Raw genomic sequence first — 24,563 nt, 5'->3', positions numbered from 1 at the left:
GAATACAGCTTGTTATTCGCCAAGCTTTTCTTCCACAATCCTTCTCAACCATTTCTCAAGTATATTTGCATAAATCTTATTAGGAACACTCAGAAGAGAAATAATTCTCTAATTCTCACATTCGGTTTTATTTCCCTTTTTATATATGGGTACCACGAGAGCTCTACTCCAATCATCTTGAATTCATCCCTCTGTTCAGGTCTTCTGAACTATGCAGTGCCGCCACTGCAAGACTTTTATACCACTATACGTGAGCATTTCTGGTCAAATATCATGTACTCCAGCTACCTTTTCACATTTCAGATTTTGATGGCTTTTTTTCTATTTCAAGTATTGATATGTACTCCTGATTGCATGCCTGGTCAGTGTTTTTTACCACTGGACAGTCACTGATTGTTTAATTTGGCAATTTTTTGAAGTAATTACTCCAACATAAAGGATATCTTTTTCTCCGGTTTTCATGTCGCCTTTATCATCTGAAATTCCTTTTACAGCACATTTCCCTCAATTTCTGACACTCTTCAACGACCTCCAGAATATCTTCCCACCTTCTTTATAAACTTTCTTACAGGTTCTTCTTTTAAATATGAAATAACATTTTATCCTGCTCCAAACTAAATGGTGATCACTTCCAATTTCAAATCCTCTGTATACTCTGGCATCGTGCACCAGGGAGAAAACATCACTATCAACAATAACATACTCAATGAGACTTTTCTTATTCTTTGCGTCTTCTCTCCATGTGAATTTGTGCACATTTTAATGTTGGAACATGGTGTTAGTAATAACCAGTCCATGTCCTGAGCAGAAATCCAACAGGTATTTGCCATTATTATTAGCTTTGCTCTTTTCTCCAAATTTTCCCAAAATAGTTTGGTATGTCTGACAATCATTTCCTACTCTGCTATTTAGATTCCCAACAAGGACTAACTTTTCCTTTTTCATTGTGTCAGTTGTTTTCTCTAAAGCCTCAAAAAAATCCTCCTCCTATCTTAGTAGCACCTTCTGTGGGACTATAGGCACAAATAAGTCTCATTGTCCAGTTCCCCATTCTGATATTTGCCCACATCACTCTACTTGAGACTGCCTGCAATTCAAGAAGATTAGCCTCGTATTTAGTGTTGAATACTATGGCTACTCCTTCCTTTCCTTGCCTGAATATAACATTTTGTATTTATTGTTCAGAAAGATCTCACCAGTTTTGCCTTTTTTTGTTTCAGTCACCCCTATCATGTCGATCTGGTACTTATCCAATTTCTCAGCTAGTTCCATTTCTTTGCCATTCAGGCTTCTTAAGTTGATAGTACCAATCTTGAACTCTGGTGATGTTGAGTTCAGGCAAGTTTTAGGATTTGTTCCAGCAGCTGACTTTTCGCTGTTTGCCCTGGTTCCCTGAAGAAAATAACAGGTGGAAAGAGGGGAAAATAGTTCCACTGCATAAAGGAGGTTCCAAGACTGCTGTTGAAAATTACCCGCTGATCAGCATATCAGGAATTGGTGTCAAGGTCTTGAAGAAAATAGTCAAGTGGAAAATACAAGATTGGATAGATGAAAATGGGATACTGTATGGAGGACAGCATGATTTTGTGAAGGGTAGATTATGCCTTAGTAACTTGCTCACGTTCTATAACACAGTGACGGCTGAATTGGATAAGGGTAATGGGTTTACACTGATTCTACTGGACCTTGCTAAATTCTTTGATAGGAAACCACATGAAATTCTAATCAGTAAACTGCAGCATATGAGAATGGATAGGAGGGTGGTTGATGTAGAGATATCAGAGAGTGGTTTATTCAGGGGTAGAGTCCAAAAGATGGCCTGTGACTAGTGGTGTGCTGCAGGGTTCTGTTCTTGGACTACTACTGTTTAATTTGTTCATTAACGATATAGGAAAGGATCTGAGAGGAACTGTTCATTTGTTTGCTGATGATGCAAAATTGGGTAGAGCAATTGTGAGTGCACTGGATGTCAAACTTTTGCAGGATGATTTGGATAGTTTGGAGGACTGGGCTAGGGAAAATGGATGTCAATTTAATGTGGAAAAATGTAAGGTTTTTCACTTTGGGGTAAAAAGATTAGCAGCAGTATATCACATCGGTGGAACTGTACTCCAGGAGATTGACAAGGCCAGGGATTTGGTAGTGTTGATGGATAGGGGAGTTGAAGTTTAGGGGACACATCGCAAAAGTGGCAAAATCAGCTCATCAAATCAATTGGTTGCTGAAAAACACTTTAACGAGCAGAGATAAACAGGTTATTGTGCCTCTGTATCAAGCCTTGATAAGACCCCATCTAGACTACTGTGCCCAGATATGGGCACCAGGGTTTCTTCTTCATGGGGAATAGGTGGAGGTGATCCAGAGGCGAGTGACCAAGATGACAGCAGGACTATGGAATGAACCTTATGAGAACAGGTTGAAGATTTGTGGGCTGCAGAAATTGGTTGATAGGCAGAAAAGGGGTGATATGATTGAGACATTCAAATTACTGAAGGACTTCTATAAGATTAATTCAGAAGATATTTTTGAGAATAGGACTGGTAGTGGGAGGAGTAGGGCCATCCATGGAAGTTTAGTAAGAGTGTGGTTAGCAAGGGTATTAGAGCTAGGTTTTTTTACTTGGAGAGTGGTAAATGAGTGGAATAAGCTGCCAGAGTCTGTTGTGAGTGTCATGACTAAATGAGTTCAAGGTGAAGTATGATAGATACTGTGTGAATGTTGAATAGTTGTTCTGACATGATGTTGGGCCTCCCTCGATGAGTCTAAGGACTCCTTGGAGTTGCCCATAATATAATAATAATACCTAACAGGGTGCACCACGAGAAGGTGAGGACTGGACATTAGGTCAGAAGCCCTGATCGGTTCTCTGTATTCCTTTAAAGGCTATGTGGAGATCTCCTCTCAGTTATATAGCTTTGACCCTTAAGCACCCCTGATATATATATATAATTATAATAAATGCAAGATTTTGCAAACAATGCAGAAATAACTTGTGCAATCTTTTCATAAAATGCTGTTTCACTGCAATGGCTGGAAATATTTCATTTTATTGTTTGATGACACATTCTGAAGCAGATATAATTTATTTTTTATTTTTTGCACCTCCTCCAAAGTGACAATTATTTATACATGTAAAGGCATAAAGTTAAAATACTGCAAGAGACTTTCTGATAGAGGAAATTCAGGTCTGGCCTGGTTGGCAGAGTGGTTAACATATCCACTCTTTAATAATCAACAGGCTGCAGGATGCAATCCTGCCATGAAAGTGGATGTATGTCAATGTCTTTAGGTGGGAGATGGATTTCATCACCTGGTGTGAAACCACCGCTCCGCTTACTGGAGTCCTTAAGCAGCTTGAAAAAGTTCCATGTTTGGTTCTCTCTAGAGAGGAAAGCAGATTTTTCAGACTTCGCAGAAATAAATTTAAGAAAATAGAAAACACACACACACACACACACACACACACACACACACACACACACACACACACACACACACACACACACATAAAATTAATAAAAATAGGAGTCCACGCGGTTAGCCTAGTGGCTATGCTCTTGGCAACCATATGCCTGGGGAAGGAGTGTACTGGGTTCGATTCCCATTGCTGACGTGAGGAGCTTAAGGATCTTCCTCAGCCATAACCAAGTTAGCCGGTCTTGGGCATGGACAGCAGGGCTCCCCCCCCCCCCCAGTTTATCTGGGGTTTTTCATCCCGCAAGCAGGCAATCCGGCCCCGTGAACATATGGATCTACAGCCATAAATACTTAACCCCTATGAGGGGGCTCGTCTTGCCCCAATAGGGATGGGGGGGGGGGAGGAAACTCCATATGATAAATAAATAAATAAATAAAAATAGGAACAAAATCCTTAATCCATCCACAGTATGAATATGCTATAGATTTATAGAAGCCTTTCTTGGGCAGGTGCCACCTAAAAACCAGTTTAAGTCAACTGATTTAATGGGTTGCAACCTAATAACAGTTAATCCATTAATCACTGTGCTATTAAGGGATTAAAAGCTGGGCAGGATAATTGCGTGGTAAAAGAGAGAAAGAGGATGATCCTTTAAAATCCTTGAAAAACTGAGGTAATTAGTATATTGGATTGACTCTGGCTAGTAGGAAAGTTAAGGGGGACATATAGTTCTGTTCTGATGATGCAAAGGTGGAAAGAGTGATAAGGGATGACGAATATGCGCTCCAGTCATTATCTTCTGTTATGCAATTATCTAAAGTATTTATCTAAAATTAGTAATTATCTAAAGCATAAATTATGTAGTAACTATGTTCTTTATCAATGAATTATTTCAACGAAAACAACATGTCATTACAATTAAGACAAATAATTTCAAGGCATTCAATTAACTGTATACACACAAACTTAAAATCATCTTAAAGTAACATTTTATGGTTTTTCTGTGTACTGACAGTGTCTACAAAGAGAAAGCCAGCTAGCTATCAAGTTTAAAAAAATATAATATATAATGCTAATTACTTCATCTTTGTACAGCCAAAGTCTTGCATCCTCTGTTCTAAGACGTAATCGTACACACAAGAAGTCAAAAACTTGCTTTAATGTGGCCATTCTACTAAATGATGCCATATATGCTAAGTATCTTTTTGGAATCGCTGGAACATGACTCGCATAAGATGATGGAGGACTACCTGGAGGGGGGGGGATTAGTAATAAAAATTGACACTATTCAGTTACAGTAATCTTTCAAAATTTTTCCATGAAAATAATTCTTTTAAAAATTATTTTTCATTTATTAATTTGCAACTATTTATTATTAATTATGTTGATATTATTAGAAAGGAGATGACATATATATATATATCAACTAAAATCCTTTAATAACTATATCTGATATTTCCCTGAAATCAAATGGGTTACTTCATTTGAGAGCAACAAAATAGTATACAACATGTACAGAAGCACTACATTGGTAAAAATGTTAAAAAGATAAAGGAATCAAGCCTACAGTTCTAAAATGCCATCTGATGGATATGAGTTGGTGGTGCTTCTTAGTTGTACTGCTATCCCGACCAAATTCAGATTGGGATAGCAGTACTTATGTAGCTTGTAAATATCATGTTTGGTCTCTAGAACGGGATTCTAAACTTAATGCACCCAAGGTTAGGTAATGTTCTGGAATAAGATTATGATAAAAGACAGTGACCTGAGTAAAGGATCAGGCTCTTTTCACAGTGTAAAATGGAAATTGTGTGAATCAGTTTCACTAGTTCTTGTAATGTTTTTTTTTTTTTAATAAAAATCGTCTCCTGTTTTTAACTAATGCTGTCAAATGATTCAGGTGAAAAATTGAGTTTGATACAGTCTCTCGCTATTGCAAACACCATTAGTAAAAAGTCTATCAAATATTTCTAGGTAGGTAGGGACAATGCTAAAATAACTTCACTATAGTAAACAATACACTAAAACAAAAATTCTTGTGATCCCTATGAATTAGGTATGGTTAGAGTTATTATTAGACTGTATGAAATTGGGTATAATGCCACTTTCTTTGAGCCCTCCATAGCTTTGGCAGTTTCAATGCATCCCTTTAAGGTATCTATAACACAAAGAACCTTTATTGGGACTTTCAAAATTAAAAACAAGTCAGCCAGCCTCCTATGGAGGAGGAGAGTTTTTATCTCCAAGGAATTCAACTTTTTCATCCCTCAAAACAGGCAAACTGGCCCCATGATCATGAATATATAACTACAGGCACAATATAATAGCTCTTACAGGATGCAGTAGAGGAATGGCATACTGGCTGCATTAAAATGACATGAATCCTAATGAGGAGATGGAAGAGGTGAAAGGACGACTTTCCTTAAAAATGTGATCTATACATATCATAAATGACTAAGAAGATTAACAGCTACCTTCAATCTGTTGATCTGTCAAGCCATCTTTCCCTAAAATCTGACTGCCTGTCTATATATCAAATATGAGCTATTTACTGCTCCATGTATGGTGCTATTTAACAATAATGTTTTGATCAGTTTCCCATCCCACACAAACTCACATCTTATCAGATTTTCACTCTTGACATTAAGGTGAGAATATGGCAACTGCTGTTTTGTCATGAATATCCTTCTTTCCTAAGACTGTCTCAATGATTTTTCTCAGCCTCTTTTCAAGCACAGCTGAACAACTTTTGCTGATATATTTAACTAGAGCTATTCAGACATGTTTTATACTGCTAGCATGACAGCTTTACTCGTTTGAGATTAATCTCATCTTGTTGATCATGCTTTCAGAATTATGCAGTGGAGCCACTGTAAAACTTTTTCTACATCCATTACTGAAATTTACTCCTGATTTAATCTCTCTTTTCTCTTAATGTTTCACTAGTTACTTCATTTAATTTTTGAAACTAACTCTGGATAACAAGAATGTAAGTTTTTATATAATTCATCTTTTGAGATTATTCTTTCATCCCCCCCAATAGATTCAAGAACATTTTGTAATCAAACTTATCTTTTATATTGTTTCCAAAGTCTTCCATTGAATTTTCTTTAGCTAGTTTTCTTCTTCCTTTCCCAGTCATAGGCCTAGTGGCCTGTTACAGTATCTTCACATCTTTTCAAAGGCCATCCTCTATTCCATCTCCCTTGAGGTCAATATCTCTGTATATTTTTGGGGAGTCTTCCTTCACTCATTCTTTCTGTATGTTGTCTCCAATTCTCTCTCTCTCTTTCTCTCTAAAGATCACTGTAGTCTAAGACAGGTATCACCTCAATATTGTATCCAGCTGTTTTGCACATGAATCACATTTCAGAGCTTATCAGTCTTTTCTATTTGCTTGAATTATGGTTAATGCTTCTAAACCATATGCTAGGATGGGTCTTGCTTATTAAATTTGGATTGAATATCTGCTTAACAGTTTTTGTTATTTCTATATAACTGGTTATTTTATGTTGCATGTCTTTCTCTCTTTCATAAGATAAGTGGTAGCTGAGATATTTGAATGTATTAACCTGTTACATAATAATATTGTTGATGTAAATTTTGCTTCTATGAGGGCAGCCTGAAAAGTTCTCGGCCTTGACCATAGAAAACAATATCAGCAAGATTTATTTTTCTTAATTTGGTACATCTGTCATAAGCATCCATGTGAAATTGCAAGTCATTCTATCAAGTGGTTTGTTTTATACAGCTGTCTGAAGCAAAAGTGTTGTCTATATCCCTTGAAATGGATAAAATTGAGTATTGTGCAGTTATAAAATTCTTTGTAAAAGAAGGTTTAATGGCAAAAGAGATTCATTCGAAGTTCACAAAAGTTTTTGGCACTCTTCTCCTTCATTTTCGACAATTAAGAAATGGGCTGCAGAGTTTAAACGTGGCCTTGAAATGAAGGACGTTGAAAAAGTGTAACACCACTAGAAATCATTGATCAAGTGCATGACATGGTATTGGATGACCAGTGAGTCAAAATGCGTGAAATTGCTGAGACTATGGGCATTTCAAAAGAATATGTAGGATATATTTTGCTTGAAGCTTTAGGAAAGATGGGTGAAGCGCTTGCTCACAACTGGTCAAAAATGCACTCTCATGAAAATCTCTAAACAGTACTTGGAGTGTCTTAACAAGAATAAAACTGATTTTGTGTGTCGATTTATTACTATGGATGAGACTTGGATTCACCAGTACACACCAGAATCCAAACAGCAGTCAAAACAGTGGACAGAAGCCGATTGTTCAGCACCAAAGAAGACAAAGTAGGTTCCATCAGCATCGGTGTTTTGGAATGCTGAAGGCATTTTTTTCATTAATTATCTTGAAAAGGGTAAAACAACAATCGAGGAATATTATTCCGATCTTTTAACCAGCCTAGATGAAAAAATTCGTGAAAAAAGACCCAGTTTGCAGAAGAAAAAAAATCATATTTCATCAGGACAATGCACCTGCCCACAAAGGTGTTTTGGCAATGGAAAAATTAAGGGATTTGCACTATGAATTATTGAAACATCCACCCTATTCTCCAGATTTTGCTCCCTCTGACTTCTATTTCTTCTCAAAATTTAAAATGTCAATTTAAAAGGCAAACTAAAACTCTTCCTTGTTGGTCAGTGTTTTTCTTCAAATCAAGAGGTGATTGCAACTGTAGAGGGGTATTTTGCAGATCATACTGAGAACCACTACAGGGATGGGATAATGGCACTGGAGCATCACTGGAATAAATGTATTAGTCTTAAGGGAGATTACGTCGAAAAATAAAAATAATTTTGAAATTATAAATTCGTTTTTTCATTGTTAGGCTGAGAACTTTTCAGACCACCCTCATAATTGGGTCTCGGTCTATAAATACCATGACTTTGGTTTTGTAAGTGGAGATCTTCATATTATATGTTTTTGCTATTACATTTCATGAAAAGGGCTGCTTGCTGTAGTGAATCTTATCATCAGCAAATAAAATTGTGTTGATGTTGGTGTTATAATTTATTTGAATGCCAAAACTAGTTGCTTCTCTCCACTATGTTATAATTTTATTAATATAAATATTAAAAGAGTGGACACCTGCATTTATGTTCTGCGATTCAGATTTTTGTGTGGCTATCTTTATTCTAATTTGGTCGTTGTTATATATATTGAAAATTGCTTTAACTGGTTAGAATTATTAACTTAAGGAATTCACAACATACACTAGAATATAAATTAAATCAAGCTTTAATATATATTTCCAATATTTTAGCAACGTCATGTTGCCATCTTCAAAGGAACTTAAAATAAAGACACGTGCACGCAGGCACTACATACAGTGAATTATTTTTCACTGTATTTATTTTTCACATTATTCACTGTATGTAGCGCCTGCATGAACGTGTCTTTAAATTCCTTTGAAGATGGCAACGTGACGTTGCCGAAATATTGGAAATATATATTAAAGTTTAATTTATGCTCTTGTGTACGTTGTGAATTCCTTAAGTTAATTAATAATCATGTATAACCAGCGTATAAGCCTTTCTAGAAGAATAACTGGTTAGGAATGTTGTCATCTCTTAAAATTTCCAGTAGCTTATTACAGTTGACTTTATCAAAGGCTTTTTTATAATCAATGAATAATATTTGGCTCTCTAAATTGAATTCTCTTCTTCTTTCTACGAAACGCTTGTGAGTGAAGCGTCTGTGCAGGATCTACCTTTACAGAAACCATTTTGTTCTTCTTTTCCAAGAATATTTTCATAATATTTATTTAATTTAGTCTTTAAGAAACTTGAGTATATTAATATCTGGTATTTAAAAGTCAAATGCCTCTATAGTTTTGACATAATATTGCCTTCTTTGAAGTGGGGATGATCATAGCATTTTGACAGTTTTCTGGTAGTAATTGGCCATTTAGGATCTCATTCAATTCTAGTAGTTTGTATCTGAAGTTGTCTCTAGAACACTTGAAAAGTTCCATATTGATGCCATCTTCACCTGGGGTTCTATTTTTCTTGCATTGTTTAAGTGTTGACTCCAAATCTTTAAGAGTAAAGGAGTTTGTTGAGTTATTTGCAAATAATGGTTCTGAGAGTGGGTTGTCATCAATTGTCCATAATTCGTTAAGCCAGTCCTCAAAAGGTATGGTATTGATTCTCTAAGGCTATTATTCATGTGCCTTATAAATTTATATATTTGTGTTTGAGGTTTATCCATATTGCTTTTTACCTGTAACAAAATTGCTCCATTGAACTTTGTCTTTTATGTGTTTCTCTTTTTGCTATTGCTCTTTTGTGTTTATATTCAGTTTCACCTATTTTGTTTGTGCTTAATCATTTTTTTTATAGGCTTTCCTCTTTTCATCTATGATTTTTCTGATTTATGGGTTCCAGTTACGAAGACCTTTTTTTCTCTTCCAATGTTTTTCATTCCCAAGATCTGTTAGGTTGAATCTTCTGAAATATTGCAGAGATGATTCCACTCTTCATTAATAGATTCATCTGAGGGTAGTTGCTGTAATTTTTCATTTATTTTTTACTGATATAGTTTTCTTTTATCGGAGTTGGAAAATGAGCTGACTTTCAATCTAAGTTCTCGGTTGCCTAATGGATACTAGTACTTTATCCATTTGGGGGGAAGGGGGGGGGCTGTATTGATGAGAATGATCACATAGAGAATGATCTGATTCAATTTCAAAGCCTCAGAAGACTAACATTCAGAATGAATGTACCTATTTTATTATTTGCTATAGTATAGTCTATAATAAATTTCAATCCTCTTGCTGACATTTATGGATGTATTTGTGTTTGAACACTGTATTCAATAGTCTTAGATTATTATAGATAGAAGTCAATCTTTGGCAGTTTCTATATTTTACTAATTCTCCAAAAGTTCTGACGTGATTTTGGATTTTCATATTGCTTACACGAGCATTTAAATAACCCAGCAGTAATAACATGTCATTTTTATTTATTTTTCCTGTTATATATTTGGAGTTGGTTATAGAAGTCTGAACTTTCCTCTTCTCTCCCCTCTTCCAGAGTGTATAATTCAAGAACTAGTTTACTACTTAAGTTTCCTGCATTCATTCCAGGAGAAATACAAGTTTAAAAGCACAGAACTTTCTACATGATTTCTTCTTTTCCTACACTAAATTTATATACATCTTTGTGCTGGAATGTTGCAGCTAGATTTACTAGTAATAGTTAGCCTACTCATATAAAGCAATAACCAGAAGGTATTTACCAGTTATATCCATAGAATCCTGGCAAACCAGATCTGCATGAAGCAAGAGAGATGTGATCTTATTAAAGCCTTGAAAAGTGAAAAAAATAATCTCCTCCTTTCGTGTACAGGTTAGTTTCTTCAATCTTGCAGTTATCCAACACAATGACATAACTAACATAGCAGCATAGCCTTAAATTTCAACTCTATCAACCATCATCCATCCCTAGGGCCTTCACATCAATAGCCACTTACAGCAAATTTGCATCAACATAATATTCAGCCTATAGTGTCCTCTGTGCAAAATGAGGACAATAAGACTGCAGTTCACAATTAACAAGAATAAGAACACTCAACTGATATTGCCACAGAACTAGTCTGTTCAAACAGCCTATAGAGATACTGTATCAGGCTACATCATTCCAAATATTATTAATATATAGGTTAAATAACAATGTTGCAATTATAAAACCTCGTAATGCAACAATGATCGCATCCTCCTCTTCCTAGATTCAGCACTTCGATACATCACTTGAAAGCTGTCAGTCATCCATTCTCCTATCCCTATTTTTCATACTCAGTTCCCCTGAATATCATACTACAGTGTGGAATCCTGTCAGATGTCATGGCAAAATCCACATAACAAAGCTACATAGTATAACTAAGATGAAAAGCCAAATGGCTATTTTTTTCCTTGCGAAGTTAATTAAATTAAGGGAATTAATAAAATTAATTAAATTAACTTCGCCAGAAAAAAATAGCCGTTTGGCTTTTTATCTTAGTTATAATATAATATATGGGCACACCTTTCTGGCATTTGTATAGTGAAGGTATGCAAGTTCTTTTGATTTAAACTTTGATATCATCCAGGTCTAGCTACTCACTGATGAGACCTTAAAAAAAAAGGTTGAAACCGGTCTGGGTAGTGACCTCTCCTCATAATGTAAAGCAGTATTACATCTCCTAGGAGCTGTGTGTTTTTACATTATGAGAAAATATCAAGGATAGTGAGGGAGCTTGCTCCACCTTTCCTTCGAGTTGCCTTGGTGTGGTACTACCAGGTGGTCACTTACGCTTGGATTCGCTGATAGTTTGTCGGCATGAAACTCTTAGATCGTAGTTTTCGATCTTAGAGTTTCACATACTGGCTATAAAATAATAAGGGATTTTTATCCCCTTAATTTAAAGCTACATAGTACTGTATCTGTTCCCTTATCCAACTCGACTATTACTCTTATCACAGAATTTGAGTAGATTGCTAAAGCAAGACCTATATTTAAGAAACTATTCCATTCTATAGATGATCAAAGTACTATTTCCCTATCTACCACTGAATGCAAGTCCTAATGAGTCTCTCCAATACTATGGCCATTCCAAGGATAATGACTGGTCTGCAACTGGTTGCATAAGCTTTAGCTCCACTGCAGTACAATCAAATTATCTTGTTCTCCTTCCATTCATTATGGAATCATGCTCATGAAGACAACATGCGCACCTAGACAGGAGCACTGCTAATTATTCTCTGCACATTCTTTCAGTACCCACCTCAATATCTTCAATCCCACTAACCTGTCCCAATAAAAATCCTACTAACCTGTGCCTTTAATATTCTTAACTTGGCCATGTTTATCCTATACTAATGAGTCAGCCTGTCCATCTGGAATGTATACACTAAAGTAATCACTTTACAACTCAACTATTTCTAGTTTATCTGACTACCATCCACATTCATTAAGGTTATTCTACATAAAAAACAATGTGCCACACAGGAAATGCAAAAATACGAGAAAAGAAAGAAGCAGACTCATAACATCATGGTAATTCTTCCTTCCTGTTACATTACACAACAAAAAATTTCATACATTTCCCTTGGAATGTTCAGCTACTGTCATTTCAGTAGCTGAACATTCCAAGTAGCTGAAACCAATTTTGCTTTCCACACCATGGCTTATCTGGCTCCTACATCTAGTCTTGTCATCTTTTTCTCTCTCTTCTCCTGGATTCAGATATTTTCTTTTTTATGTCGCTCGTGTTCTAAAGTATTACTCATCCATTAACTTTAATGTAATTTATTTTCCTAATTCTGGAAATGCAGTCAGATGGATAACTTCCTTCAGACATCCTACTGCTTCCCAGTTTATTATAGTTTACTCTTATAGCAAACACTGATATACCTATACCTACTGGGCTATTTTTCTCAATGTCTTGCCAATGGATGATAACAAAGCCATGCCTTTGTAATTAAGAAAACAGGAATAATTAAGAAAATTAAAAAACAGCCCAATTATTAAAAAAATTAGTCAATGTCAGAATGGCCTTCAAACCAGTTAACACCTTTTTCCTAGTTTCTTAGGAACATTCCCATAAGACAATGTTTTGTTTTGTAAACATCCTGGGGTATACAAGATTCCTTATTCTCATGGATATGGGTGTATATGGGTCAAACTAGTAGACGTTTTGAACTACATAAAAAAAAGAACATATAAGCAATGCTGAAAATAAGAGAGAAGAAAGAAGTGGACTCGTAGCATGCATCTTTGCAGAAGATTGCATAGTAGATTATTAAGCTTTCTCCATGCCTTAGTAGAAATAAGTAGTTTTGTCTTTTGTCAGAATGTTCAAGGAAACTACCAGTCATTTGCTAACACATTTGTTTAGTGTGCTACTAAACAGAAACAAAAGACTTGCACTTCACAACATCTGGAAGTCATTAATTATTTTGCGTAACATTTGCAACCTTTCTTTTGCCAGCAATCACATACAATGCTTACAAAACAATGAGCAAGCTGCGCATGATGTGCCTAATGATACATGTGATTAAGCTATCAATCTAGTATTTTTCAACTTATAGAAATAACAGCTCTTGGAAATGTTTGAGTTTTTGTTAGTGTTAAATATCTTGCTGAAGATGCTGTCAGCCATAAAGACAGCTAAACATGTCCGAGAGACATTGTTTTAACAAATAAAAAAAGAGTCAAACCTGGTTAATCATTCGTAGTTGTTATAACTATTCATAGTTAATTACAGTAGTATTTCGCTAATCCAAACTGCAGTTTGAAAGAAAAAAAAGTTTTATTTAATAATTATTATTTTAACTATTATTATTTATTTTATTATTATTACAGTACATTATTTTTTTTTCATACTGCCGATTGTACAGTTATACTGTAGGCCTATTTTGATTTATTGTGTGTTCACGTTTGCTTTTTTATACTGTACAGTACGTACTGTATTGTCGGCATGAATCACCGCTGTTGTTAATGAACGGATTAGTCACCACTATTGCACAATGTTTGTGTATCTTTACGTTCTTTCAACAACAACAACAAGGACTTAGTCTATAGATAATGCCTTGCGCAAACACCTCAGGAAAACATAAATTAAAGTTACTTATGATTGGAAAATCAAAAAACCCAAGACCATTTAAGAAATGCTGCCTTCTGATTTTATACCAAAGGCAATGTAAAGGATGGATGAATGTCAAACTTTTTTCAAACTGGTTTCACAAACAATTTCCTACTGTCTGTTAAAACTTATTTTAACAGACAGTAGGAAATACGAAATAACGAAGATGATACAGAAAGCACTTTTATTATTGGATAACTGTCCTGGACATCCTCCAGCAGATGAATTGATCAGTGAGGATGGAAATTTTACAGCTATGTTTTTGCCTCCAAACTGTACTCCATTGTTGCAACCAATGGATCAGAACATAATACAATCCATTAAATTAAAATATTGTAAAGACCTGCTTTTAAATGTAATTTCCCAAAATTATAATGTTACCACATCAATAAAAAATATAAATTTGAAGTATGTAGCATTCTCAGTTGCTGATGCTTGGGAAGCCGTTGAACCTGAAGCAATTCGAGTGTCATAGAAAAACTGTGGCCTTCTAGAATTTACCAAGATAACTAAGGTGATACACAAAAAGAGGAAATTCAAAACATGCATAATTTGGTTAAAAATATAAATCCAGATGTTGAAATTTCACAGACAGATGTTACGGAATGGATTATAGGTAAAACCAAAAGTGAATTCGAAATCAAATCAGATGCTGAAATTAAAATTATGACGCTACAGAATGAATTAGAAGATGATGCTGACACTAAAGAACTTGAAGAAAAAAAGAAAAAAAAGTAAACATGAAGAGTCAGTTGACAGTTTTAATATGTGTATAGAATGGGCTGAGCAGAATGATACGCAACGAAGATCATCAAACTTCCTACCAAAATACCTGACAATCTCTCCAAATTTCCTACACACTTGACCTCTTTCTTTACACCACTGAAGATGATGCTGCATGTTGGCTCAAGTAATGCAGGGCTTGCATATTGTGGTCCCTCGGTTCTGAATTTTTTTTTGTGTAGAAGATTTTAAATATGGCTGTTTTTTTATGGTTTTTTTTTTTTTTTTTTTTACATGGCTGTTTTTACACATTTTCCTTTGTAGTACCTTATGGTCATGTTTGGTGAGTATGGTGGGTCGTCCACTGTAGCTAGCACTTGCAGTTGACTCCCCACGCTTCCATCTCAGAATTTTGATAACTGATTGTTGACCTGGGATGGCCCAATTTGCCAAACATATATAACATGAAATCCAACAACATGGAATCCTATCATAATGCTTTTATCAAACTCCTTCCGTTCCTTTCTTGTAGCTGTTTCACCCAGACACAGTAGCACTGAGTTGAAATCATCACATTCCTCCAATTTATACTGGCTACAAACATGTAACCAGTATATGGAGAAAAAATAAATCAAATAGTAATGACAAGTACCAACTGGATTTTTTTTGTTTGGGGACATGGACTAGTCATTACTATCACCACATTCCAGCACTTGATCAAAGACTAGGAACACAGATATGAGGGACCAGAGAAAAATTAGGGGAATGAACAGATGATATCGATTTAGAATCATATTAAAAATGAAGATATTAGGAAAGATTTTGACATTGTTAGCATTCAAGAACGTGTGCACAGGACTAATCTAAGGCGGTATGGACACTTAAACAGAATGATTAGCAAAATAGGTGTTTGATGCCAAGAGGGCAGGGAAAAGATCCAAAAGAAAACCAAATATTAGACAATATTGGAATGTTTACAAGTAACAGATTAATTTGTAGAAAAATTGTTGATGGGGAGATAAGTAGTAATACAAACTGAATCACATATTACTATCACAGTATCCTCTACGTCCTTTGAGGGTATATATCAGGAAATTTATGATGATATTGTCTGTGTTGTTAATATTCTTGAGCAACATCATCAGTAATAATCAATGTATAAGCTTTAACAACAGAATAAACATCAAAAGAAAACTGAGTTTCAGTTACCAATAATCACTACAAGAAAATTTTTAAAGGTTTATTCTAAGAGATATATTTAATTTAAATGCACAAAGTGTAGGATATTTCAAGAAATGCACCAAAATCCTTAATGAGGTAGCCATAAGGATAATTTGGTTAACTGATTATTCTTCTTTTTTATAAGGTCACACCAATCAATCACACAGACTGCAAACAGTACTGATTAACTGAACTGGCATGTGTCATTCTCCTATCATTTTTTCCTCTAAATCAATGAGTACATAAGCAAAAGAAAGTCATTGTTTACAAATAATTCAACTTTGAATATGTCATACTAGCTTCACTTCTTTTTTATCACTCTTTATGAATACTCTTTGGAAAATGTTTTGTCTCAATAAACTGCTCCCAAAGACTAATACAACCTGTGGTCATTCAAGAACATCAATAAAATAATTTCTGCCATGAACCTCTACCTTTTTATCCACAGTAAGAAATTATATGAAATGATATTTTGTAGACAGGTTACCTATCTGTTTGCTGGTAGCATGAATTATTGAAGTTGGTAGAATGTAAAAATAAATGAAGGCTGAAGACTTATTTTTATCCACAACAAGAAGACTTATTTTTATCCACAAAAAAAAAAAAAACAGCACGATGCAAAAACAACACTGTAGGCTTCATGCTTCTGTATCATTTTCCTCATTCAACTCCAGCAAAGAAAAACATTAGTATATCCAAAGAGACATTAGCATAATCTTGACTAGCCTAGTTACTAAACTCCAGGTTAGAAAAAAAAAAAGAGCAGGCGAGCTGTCCTTGGTTATATATATTCTTCTGATGCATGGTAACTCAGTTGTCCTGTTTGAGAGTTTTCGTGTGATGACATAATGCAATTGTATACAAGAGAAACCAAAACTATGCATGTATTCCAAGGATTTAGACAACCAAACTCAACAGGAAACATTATGAACTACATTACTATTAAATGTTTTGCTACAAAATGCTGCTGCTGAAAGCAAACTGTTAGCTGTGTAGCACTCGAGCATAAGAGCTAAAAAAAGAAGAAAGCAAAGGAACATTTTAGAATTCAGAAAATTCACATACATACCATATGCAATGCTTCCTGTAACTCCTGACCAAGTGCTTGCAGGCTGACGAGTAGTATTTACTTGATGCCTATACAGTTTCAAGGTGATGGGATAAAGCTCTAATTCTGGTCTGTCACTATTATAAGGCATGATTACCTAAAAAAAAAAAAAAAAAACTCAATTAAATTCTTACATAATGTACTTGTCTACTTGCATACATATTTATATCACTTGCTGTTTCAGTAATCATATGATAGAAAAGTGATAGGGAAAAAAAGCAAACACTGAAATCCAACTCTTCTAATAATTGTTGACGGCTGATTTTATTTCTATGTGTGAAAGTCCTTTTTAATACTGCAGTCAAATTCTGATGCAACATGGATTTTGTAGAAAAATTACAGAGGCTGCATTGGGTTTTTTCTTAAATATTAAGAATTACTTACTTGGTTTATAGTAATTGGGGCATAGTGATTCTGAAAACCGTGTTTTCAGAATCACTATGTTCGTGTATCCATTTTTCTCTATTACATATTTGTTAGTGCAGTATGTTCATAATTACTTTTATATAAATAAATTCATTTTCATACATATTACTGATTGAAGAAAACATTGAATTCTGTATTATGTTTGCCTCAACAGAACTGCCTACATGCTGCTTTCCCTCACCATCACTTTTCTATTATTGAATATCCAAAAGTCATCTCTGAGCTGTTGTAAAAACAACCCATAAGACACAATAAGTGATAATAAAAAGATTACATTTACATTGCTAGCCATTTACTTGTAACCATAAGTAAAAACACAAACTTAAGGACACTAGACAAAGCATTTTACATTGTTTCTTTTTAATTTTATTTATTTATTACCATGGTAAAAGCAGATTATGTAAAATGTCTAAATAGTGCTGGCCAAATGTACCAGCTCTCAGCTGGTACACTAACCATGAATGTCTTCAGATGGGAAATTAATTACGTTGTCCAGTGTGATGCTCTCGCTTTGCTTACTGGAAGCCTAAAGTGGATTGAAAATGTTCCACATTTAGTCTCTAACACAGAGGATTTTCTGGGTTATGCAAAAAAAAATAAATAAACAAACAAACAAAAAAAGACTTAGCCTACCCATGGTGTTCTCACCTAAGAGAGGTTTACAACTTTTTTGCATAAAAATAGTCCAGATATTTTTTGTTATATCTGATAAAAAAAAGCTTCTGTAAAGAAATAATGACAAAACATAGCAGAATATATTAAGAAGCATTTCATGAGCAAAGACAAAAGAAGCGGCTGTTAACTTTGCTCACATAATGTGCAAAGCAAAACTAAAACGATAAAGGTTTAACCTTCACTCTGCAATGAGACATGCTGTCCCTGAACTACACATACTTGACAAACATATTAAGACTGTTGATATTCAGAAGAATTTGAATCTAATGATATGACTTTTTAACCAGGTATATATGTCCAACATTTCTCATAATTAAAGTACATGATTTAGCTAGGGTTTGGATATTCCAAATGATTCTTTAGAGATTTTGAGATCCAGATTGCAGGCTAGGAACTTACTTTCACCTGGGACATTATTTCATTTTCATTCTGTGGTTTATTTAGCAATATTTCTAATCAATACCTATTTCAAAACACTACAACTGCTATGAATCAAATTGTTGGAGAGCGTTTATTTATCCCACAAAAGAAGTCTGAAAAAGTTCTCCTTCACAAAACATATACAAATCCATACTCATTGCTCATTCAGTCCAACTGAAATGAAATTTACAAAAACATCTCCAATATAAAGAACAAGGTAGGCTACTCAGCAACAAACTAGGAGTCCTATTTTTGTGAGTCAATTTAGTTATACAAACTTCCCACATTATTGTGTGTACAGGTCAGCAGATCATACAATGAACATTGAATACACAAATAATGATCACAAAACATCAGACTAGTGTCACGTTCTAAAATCATTTAACATGTAAGTTGATATGGAACAAAAAAGTACTATTACCTCCATGTAAAATTTGGAATTTATGAAGCAACAGTCTATGAGATCAGTGTATTAAGTAATTTTGTGTTTATTTCTGGTTGGGTTGCTTGTTTTGCATGTGAAAAACCTGAATTTCTGAGAAAGAAAGAAAGAAAAAAAAAAAAAAAACTACCCCCCCCCACTTCAATCAAGCTCAGATGGAAAAAACGGTCAAAGGATTTTTATTTGTTTGTTTGTTATAAAGGTGAAACACTGATATGACTAATTCTTGCTGGATGTTACAATAAGACATTCCAAAAGTAAAAGAACAATTAATGGTAGTGTGGAAGACAGCAGTAAATGAGGATGAATGCATATCAATATGTTCCACTCCTCTCTCTCTCTCCTTTTATTATAACTAGGGAAAGAAAAAACTGAATTTCTAAAAAATAAATAAATAAATAAATAAAAAGATTAAAAAAAAACGCTTCTCTGATATTATTATTATTATGGGCAACTCCAAGGAGTCCTTAGACTTGAGGGAGGCCCTAAACATCATGTCAAGAACTATTCAGCATTTGCACAGTACCTATCATACTTTGCTTTGAACGCATAGACAGAAAACATGCAACACATTCCTTGTGCTGACATTAAATGTATTTGTGTGGAGGGGGGGGGGGGAAGAAGGGAGGGCATGGGTAGAGAGTAGAAAATGGGCATGAATAACTAAAATATGCTACTTTTACTCTTTTCACTTTCACAAAGTACAATAATTTTACATTGATTTTGCTTATTATATATAGAATCACAGACACCTAGAAATTCATATATTTCAATATTATAAAAATCTAATTTCTTTGATTATATTTTCAAATATCTACAATTTAGTATAATTTAAGTCTGAATACTACTGAATAGCCTGAAAATTCTATGTAGTCTAATAATAACTGCTTTCTTTTCCTTCTTTCAACAAATGGATGATATTGTAGTAATGTGTATTGCTATTGAAAAAACATATATATAACACAATCAATTTTTTTCCTTCTTCCAACAAATGGATGAAGATGTAGTAATGTGTATAACAGTGCTATTGAAAAAATAGATATAACAATCAATTTCTCCAACAGCTTTTAACCTCTTTTTTACCCTTTTCATTAGGAGAGGAGTATATTCATCCCATATGCAAGATATTTCAAAACCTATGTGTTGACAATGGTTCACAGAGCAGGAATCCATTAATTAATTCTTTTTGAACAGCTGGAAGTTGTGACTCATGGGATTCACTTAATGAGGAAGTGTGTTCCAGACTAAGAGGTAAATGAAATGGAATGAAAGTAGAATAAGAGAAGCAGGCTTCATGGATGGTGGTTAAATTGCAAATAGATGTTGACATTTCATCTGAATGATGATTCCCTCTCTCACACACACTCAATCCAACTACTACCACAGACGTATGTTTCTCAGCTTTTTATCAGTTGATTTATGGTTTATTGGGCAGTAGGTTCAACAAAGGTCATACTGCAGCAAAGATTACAGCGCTACACAAGATATTACTAAATGGTCAGAACGAGATAAATTAGTAAATAATATGTATGCACAAAAATGAAGTTAAGCAATGCAATATCCATATATAAACAAAATTGGTAATCAAATGTCTTTGTATAAATCAATTCTTTGTAAAAAGTTAAAATGAAAATGAAAAAAATGATAATGCAACTAATGGTATGATGTATACTGAATTTTTCACACATATGAAGTGGGTCATCAGCTCTCAGTAAATAAGAATGTGTAAGAAGTTTGCACTTGTCAGTCAGGATCCACATATGTGGAGCCCTTACAAATACAATTTCTCTTCTGTTTCTGCAATGACTAGACTACCAATGCTTAATTTCAGGCTTAATATCATGTAGTTTGTTTGTTTGTTTGCCAGTGCTTTCTACCATGATGACTGCCATTGGAAATTACCTTTTACGTGGGTGGACTGAAAAGTTCTCGGCCTAACAATGAAAATAAGAATTTATAATTTCAAAATTATTTTTATTTTTCAACATAATCTCCATTAAGACTACTATTCCAGTGAATGCTTCAGTGCCATTATCCAGTCCCTTAGTGGTTCTCAGTAAGATCTGCAAAATACCCCTCTACAGCTGCAATCACCTCTTGATTCAAAGGAAAACGCTAACCAGGGAGGAAGATTTTTAGTTTTGGGAAGAGATAGAAGTTGGAGGGAGCCAAATCTGGGGAATAGGGTGGATGTTCCAACAATTCATAGTACAGATTCCTTAATTTTCCCATTGCCAAAACACTTTTGTGGGCAGGTGCATTGTCCTGATGAAAGATGATTTTTTTTCTTATGCGAACCGGTCTTTTCTCACAAATTTTTTCATCTAGGCTGGTTAAAAGATCAGAATAATATTCCCCGGTTATTGCTTTACCCTTATCAAGATAATTAATAAACAAAATGCCTTTAGCATCCCAAAACACTGATGCCATGACCTTGTCTTCTTTGGTGCTGAACAACTGGCTTCTGTCCACTGTTTTGACTGCTGTTTGGATTTTTGTGGGTACTGGTGAATCCAAGTTTCATCCATAGTAATAAATCGACACATAAAATCAGTTTTATTTTTGTTAAAACACTCCAAGCACTGTTCAGAGATTTTCATGTGAGTGTATTTTTGATCTGTGCAGCACCCATCTTGTGCAAAGCTTTTTCATTTGCAATTCTTTATGCAAAATGTATCCTACACATTCTTTTGAAATGCCTATAGTCTCAGCAATTTCATGCACTCTGACTTTAAGTCATCCAATATCATATCGTGCACTTGATCAATGATTTCTGGTGTTGTAACACTTTTTGGACGTCCTTCACGTGGATCATCTTCAAGGCTGGTACGGCTGCGTTTAAATTCGGCAGCCCATTTCTTAATTGTTGAAAACGAAGGAGAAGAGTGCCCATAAACTTTTATGAACTTCGAATGAATTTCTTTTAGCATTAAAACTTCTTTTGCACAGAATTTTATAACTATAGATACTCAATTTTATCCATTTCAAGGGATACAGACAATAGACAAAATAAACTAATTGATAGAATGACTTGCAATTTTACATCGATGCTTATGACAGATGTATACCAACTTAGGAAAAAAAAATCTGGCCAATGGTGTTGCCATTTATGGTTGAGGCTGAGAACTTTTCAGACCACTCACGTATCTTGTAAACTGTCTGTAGTCTCTCTATTGTACTGTCAAACAGAAAGACGAAAAAGTGTGAACTAATTTAGCAGCTGCAGCATCATTTCCTTAATTCCAATGTGGCTGAGAATCTAGCACAACCAAACATCAAAATAAAGAGTCTTCATTTTGTGCAACACCTCACCCAGAACTGGATGCCATTCAATTTTGCTGTAAAATGACTGCAATCAGGTGGGATTTGGTTGGAGATAGTAATGTCAGGACACAGCAGCACAGTCAACAAAGATATCTGATTTTGAACCATCAGTACAGATTGGCAAGAAATCAGAGTGGGCTGCTCTGTGTGCATTAAACAATTGCAAGTAGACAGAGATGGAGTATGAAACCTCTATAGTTGACAGTGTGAGTGGTTGCAGCATGGAGTGCAAATCTGCCATGGAGAGATGATGTTATGTTTGGTGCAGGTAATGTCAACATTCATGCCAACAGCTTTCATAATCTCTTGAAGCGTGCATACCAAAAGGATGAAATGGCAGTCTGACGTGAATGATACTGGATCTCCCAACGTACAGAAAAGAAATGTATGATGCTCTGGAAGAGACTTTATTTTTAGGACATAATTAAGACAGAACTATTTCCATCTAACAGAGCTGGTTCATTCACAACATAAAGACTCTGAGTGGGCAATGTGTGAAACGCACTAGTAGTTATCTGTACACCCTGATGATGATGAATGGGATAAAACCATCGCAGGCTATTCGTGCAGAACCACAGACCTGAGACCCATAATATGGCTTTGAGCATATAAGAGCATGGTAAAGATGAAGCAAGGAAGATTGATGCAGACCCCATTCAGTAGAGGATAGAGTGCGAAGGAGATTCAATGCTCTCTTGAACTTTTCACTTAGTTAATGAACAATTTGTCCAATTGTTAATTCAGGATCTGGGCGAAGAGTGTGTATTTGACAGAAGTGTAGACACACTTTTTTCTACTTGAAAACCTGAACTCATTACTAATAGCCCATGCAAAGATATATTTAATTGCTTGATGAAACTGTCTTTCAAATTACTTTTGTGTTATGGCAGTGACAATAATTTGTGAAGTAATCAACAAAATATAGCACATTGTTTACAGTGGGAGGAAGCTGTTCAGTGATTGAACAACTTCCAGGGATGACCCCCTTGTTCTGGTTCGCTCTAGCTAAGTGCTGAAACATTTCCCCTGCATCTATCCTATAAAACCCTTTATGCATCTTTATGCATAATATGCCCCGGTTATTGCTTTACCCTTATCAAGATAATTAATAAACAAAATGCCTTTAGCATCCCAAAACACCGATGCCATGACCTTTCCTGCTGATGGAACCTACTTTGTCTTCTTTGGTGCTGAACAACTGGCTTCTGTCCACTGTTTTGACTGCTGTTTGGATTTTTGTGGGTACTGGTGAATCCAAGTTTAATCCATAGTAATAAATCAACACATAAAATCAGTTTTATTTTTGTTAAAACACTCCATGTTTTTATCATATCCCCTCTTTTGTTCTTATCAACTAACTTCTGCAATCCGAACACTTTCAATCTATCCTCATAGGGAACATTCCACAGGCCACTCACTATCTTGGTCACTCGCCTCTGAATCCTCTCCACCACTTCCTCATCTCCAAGAAACTCAGGGAACCAGACTTGAGCACAGTAATCCAGATGTGGGTGTATCATGGCCTTATAAAGAAGAATAACAACTTCCTTATCTCTGCTTGTTCATGTGTTCTTCAACAGCTAAGTAATGTTATGGGCTACCTTAGTAATATGTCCTCTAAACTCTCTGTCTACCACCACTCCTAAATCTCTAGCTTCATCTATTTCCTGGAGTACAGTGCCATTAATGTGATACATGGCTTGTCATCTATTTATCCCAAAATGCATAACTTCATAGGAGAGCAGTTGGCAGCTTTTTAAATTCCAGAGGTCTGACATTAACCGTTTTCTCTGATTTCATACAACGGCAAAGGTTGAAGATTAAAAAAATTATTTACTTGTGTTGGATGCTTTCCTAGTTTTGGTATAGCAATGACTGAGTCATGCCAAGAATCTGGAAACTCTTCCTCTGCAGGTATTCTGTTGTATATTAAGAGAAAGAGATTCACAGAAGACGATGGAAAATGTTTTATCATTTCATAATGGATGCCATCATGACCTACTGCACTAGGATGAGACAGTAAAAGAGCTTTTTTTCACCCTTAACAAATGGTTGATGGAACACTTAACCCCATTGGTTGAAAAATTTTGCTGCTATTTCTCTTGTTGCTCTTTCAATATTAAAAATTCAGGAGGATATGAAGCTAAGATTCTGGCAAA

The 24,563-nt window shown here is 35.0% G+C and overlaps 1 protein-coding gene across 2 annotated transcripts in view; it reads right to left on the bottom strand.

Annotated features, from left to right (window-relative positions):
• The window catches only part of Usp32 (Ubiquitin specific protease 32), an 808,142-nt gene that overhangs the window by 399,062 nt on the left and 384,517 nt on the right, over nucleotides 1–24,563 (bottom strand). For both annotated transcript variants that reach the window (XM_090413901.1, XM_090413902.1), the window contains exons 16-17: nucleotides 17,079–17,214; nucleotides 4,499–4,668 (exon numbers count right to left, since the gene is read on the bottom strand). In XM_090413901.1, coding sequence (XP_090270027.1) covers nucleotides 4,499–4,668; nucleotides 17,079–17,214 — 306 coding nt within the window. The remainder of the gene's footprint in view (nucleotides 1–4,498; nucleotides 4,669–17,078; nucleotides 17,215–24,563) is intronic.

The sequence above is a fragment of the Typopeltis vanoorti genome, chromosome 24 (genome assembly GCF_054136105.1).
Source record: "Typopeltis vanoorti isolate ZY-2024b chromosome 24, IOZ_Tvanoo_1.0, whole genome shotgun sequence".
NCBI classification, from domain to species: Eukaryota; Metazoa; Arthropoda; class Arachnida; order Uropygi; family Thelyphonidae; genus Typopeltis; species Typopeltis vanoorti.
Note: the sequence above shows the minus strand (reverse complement) of the source record. Positions and strands in the feature narration are given on the sequence as shown.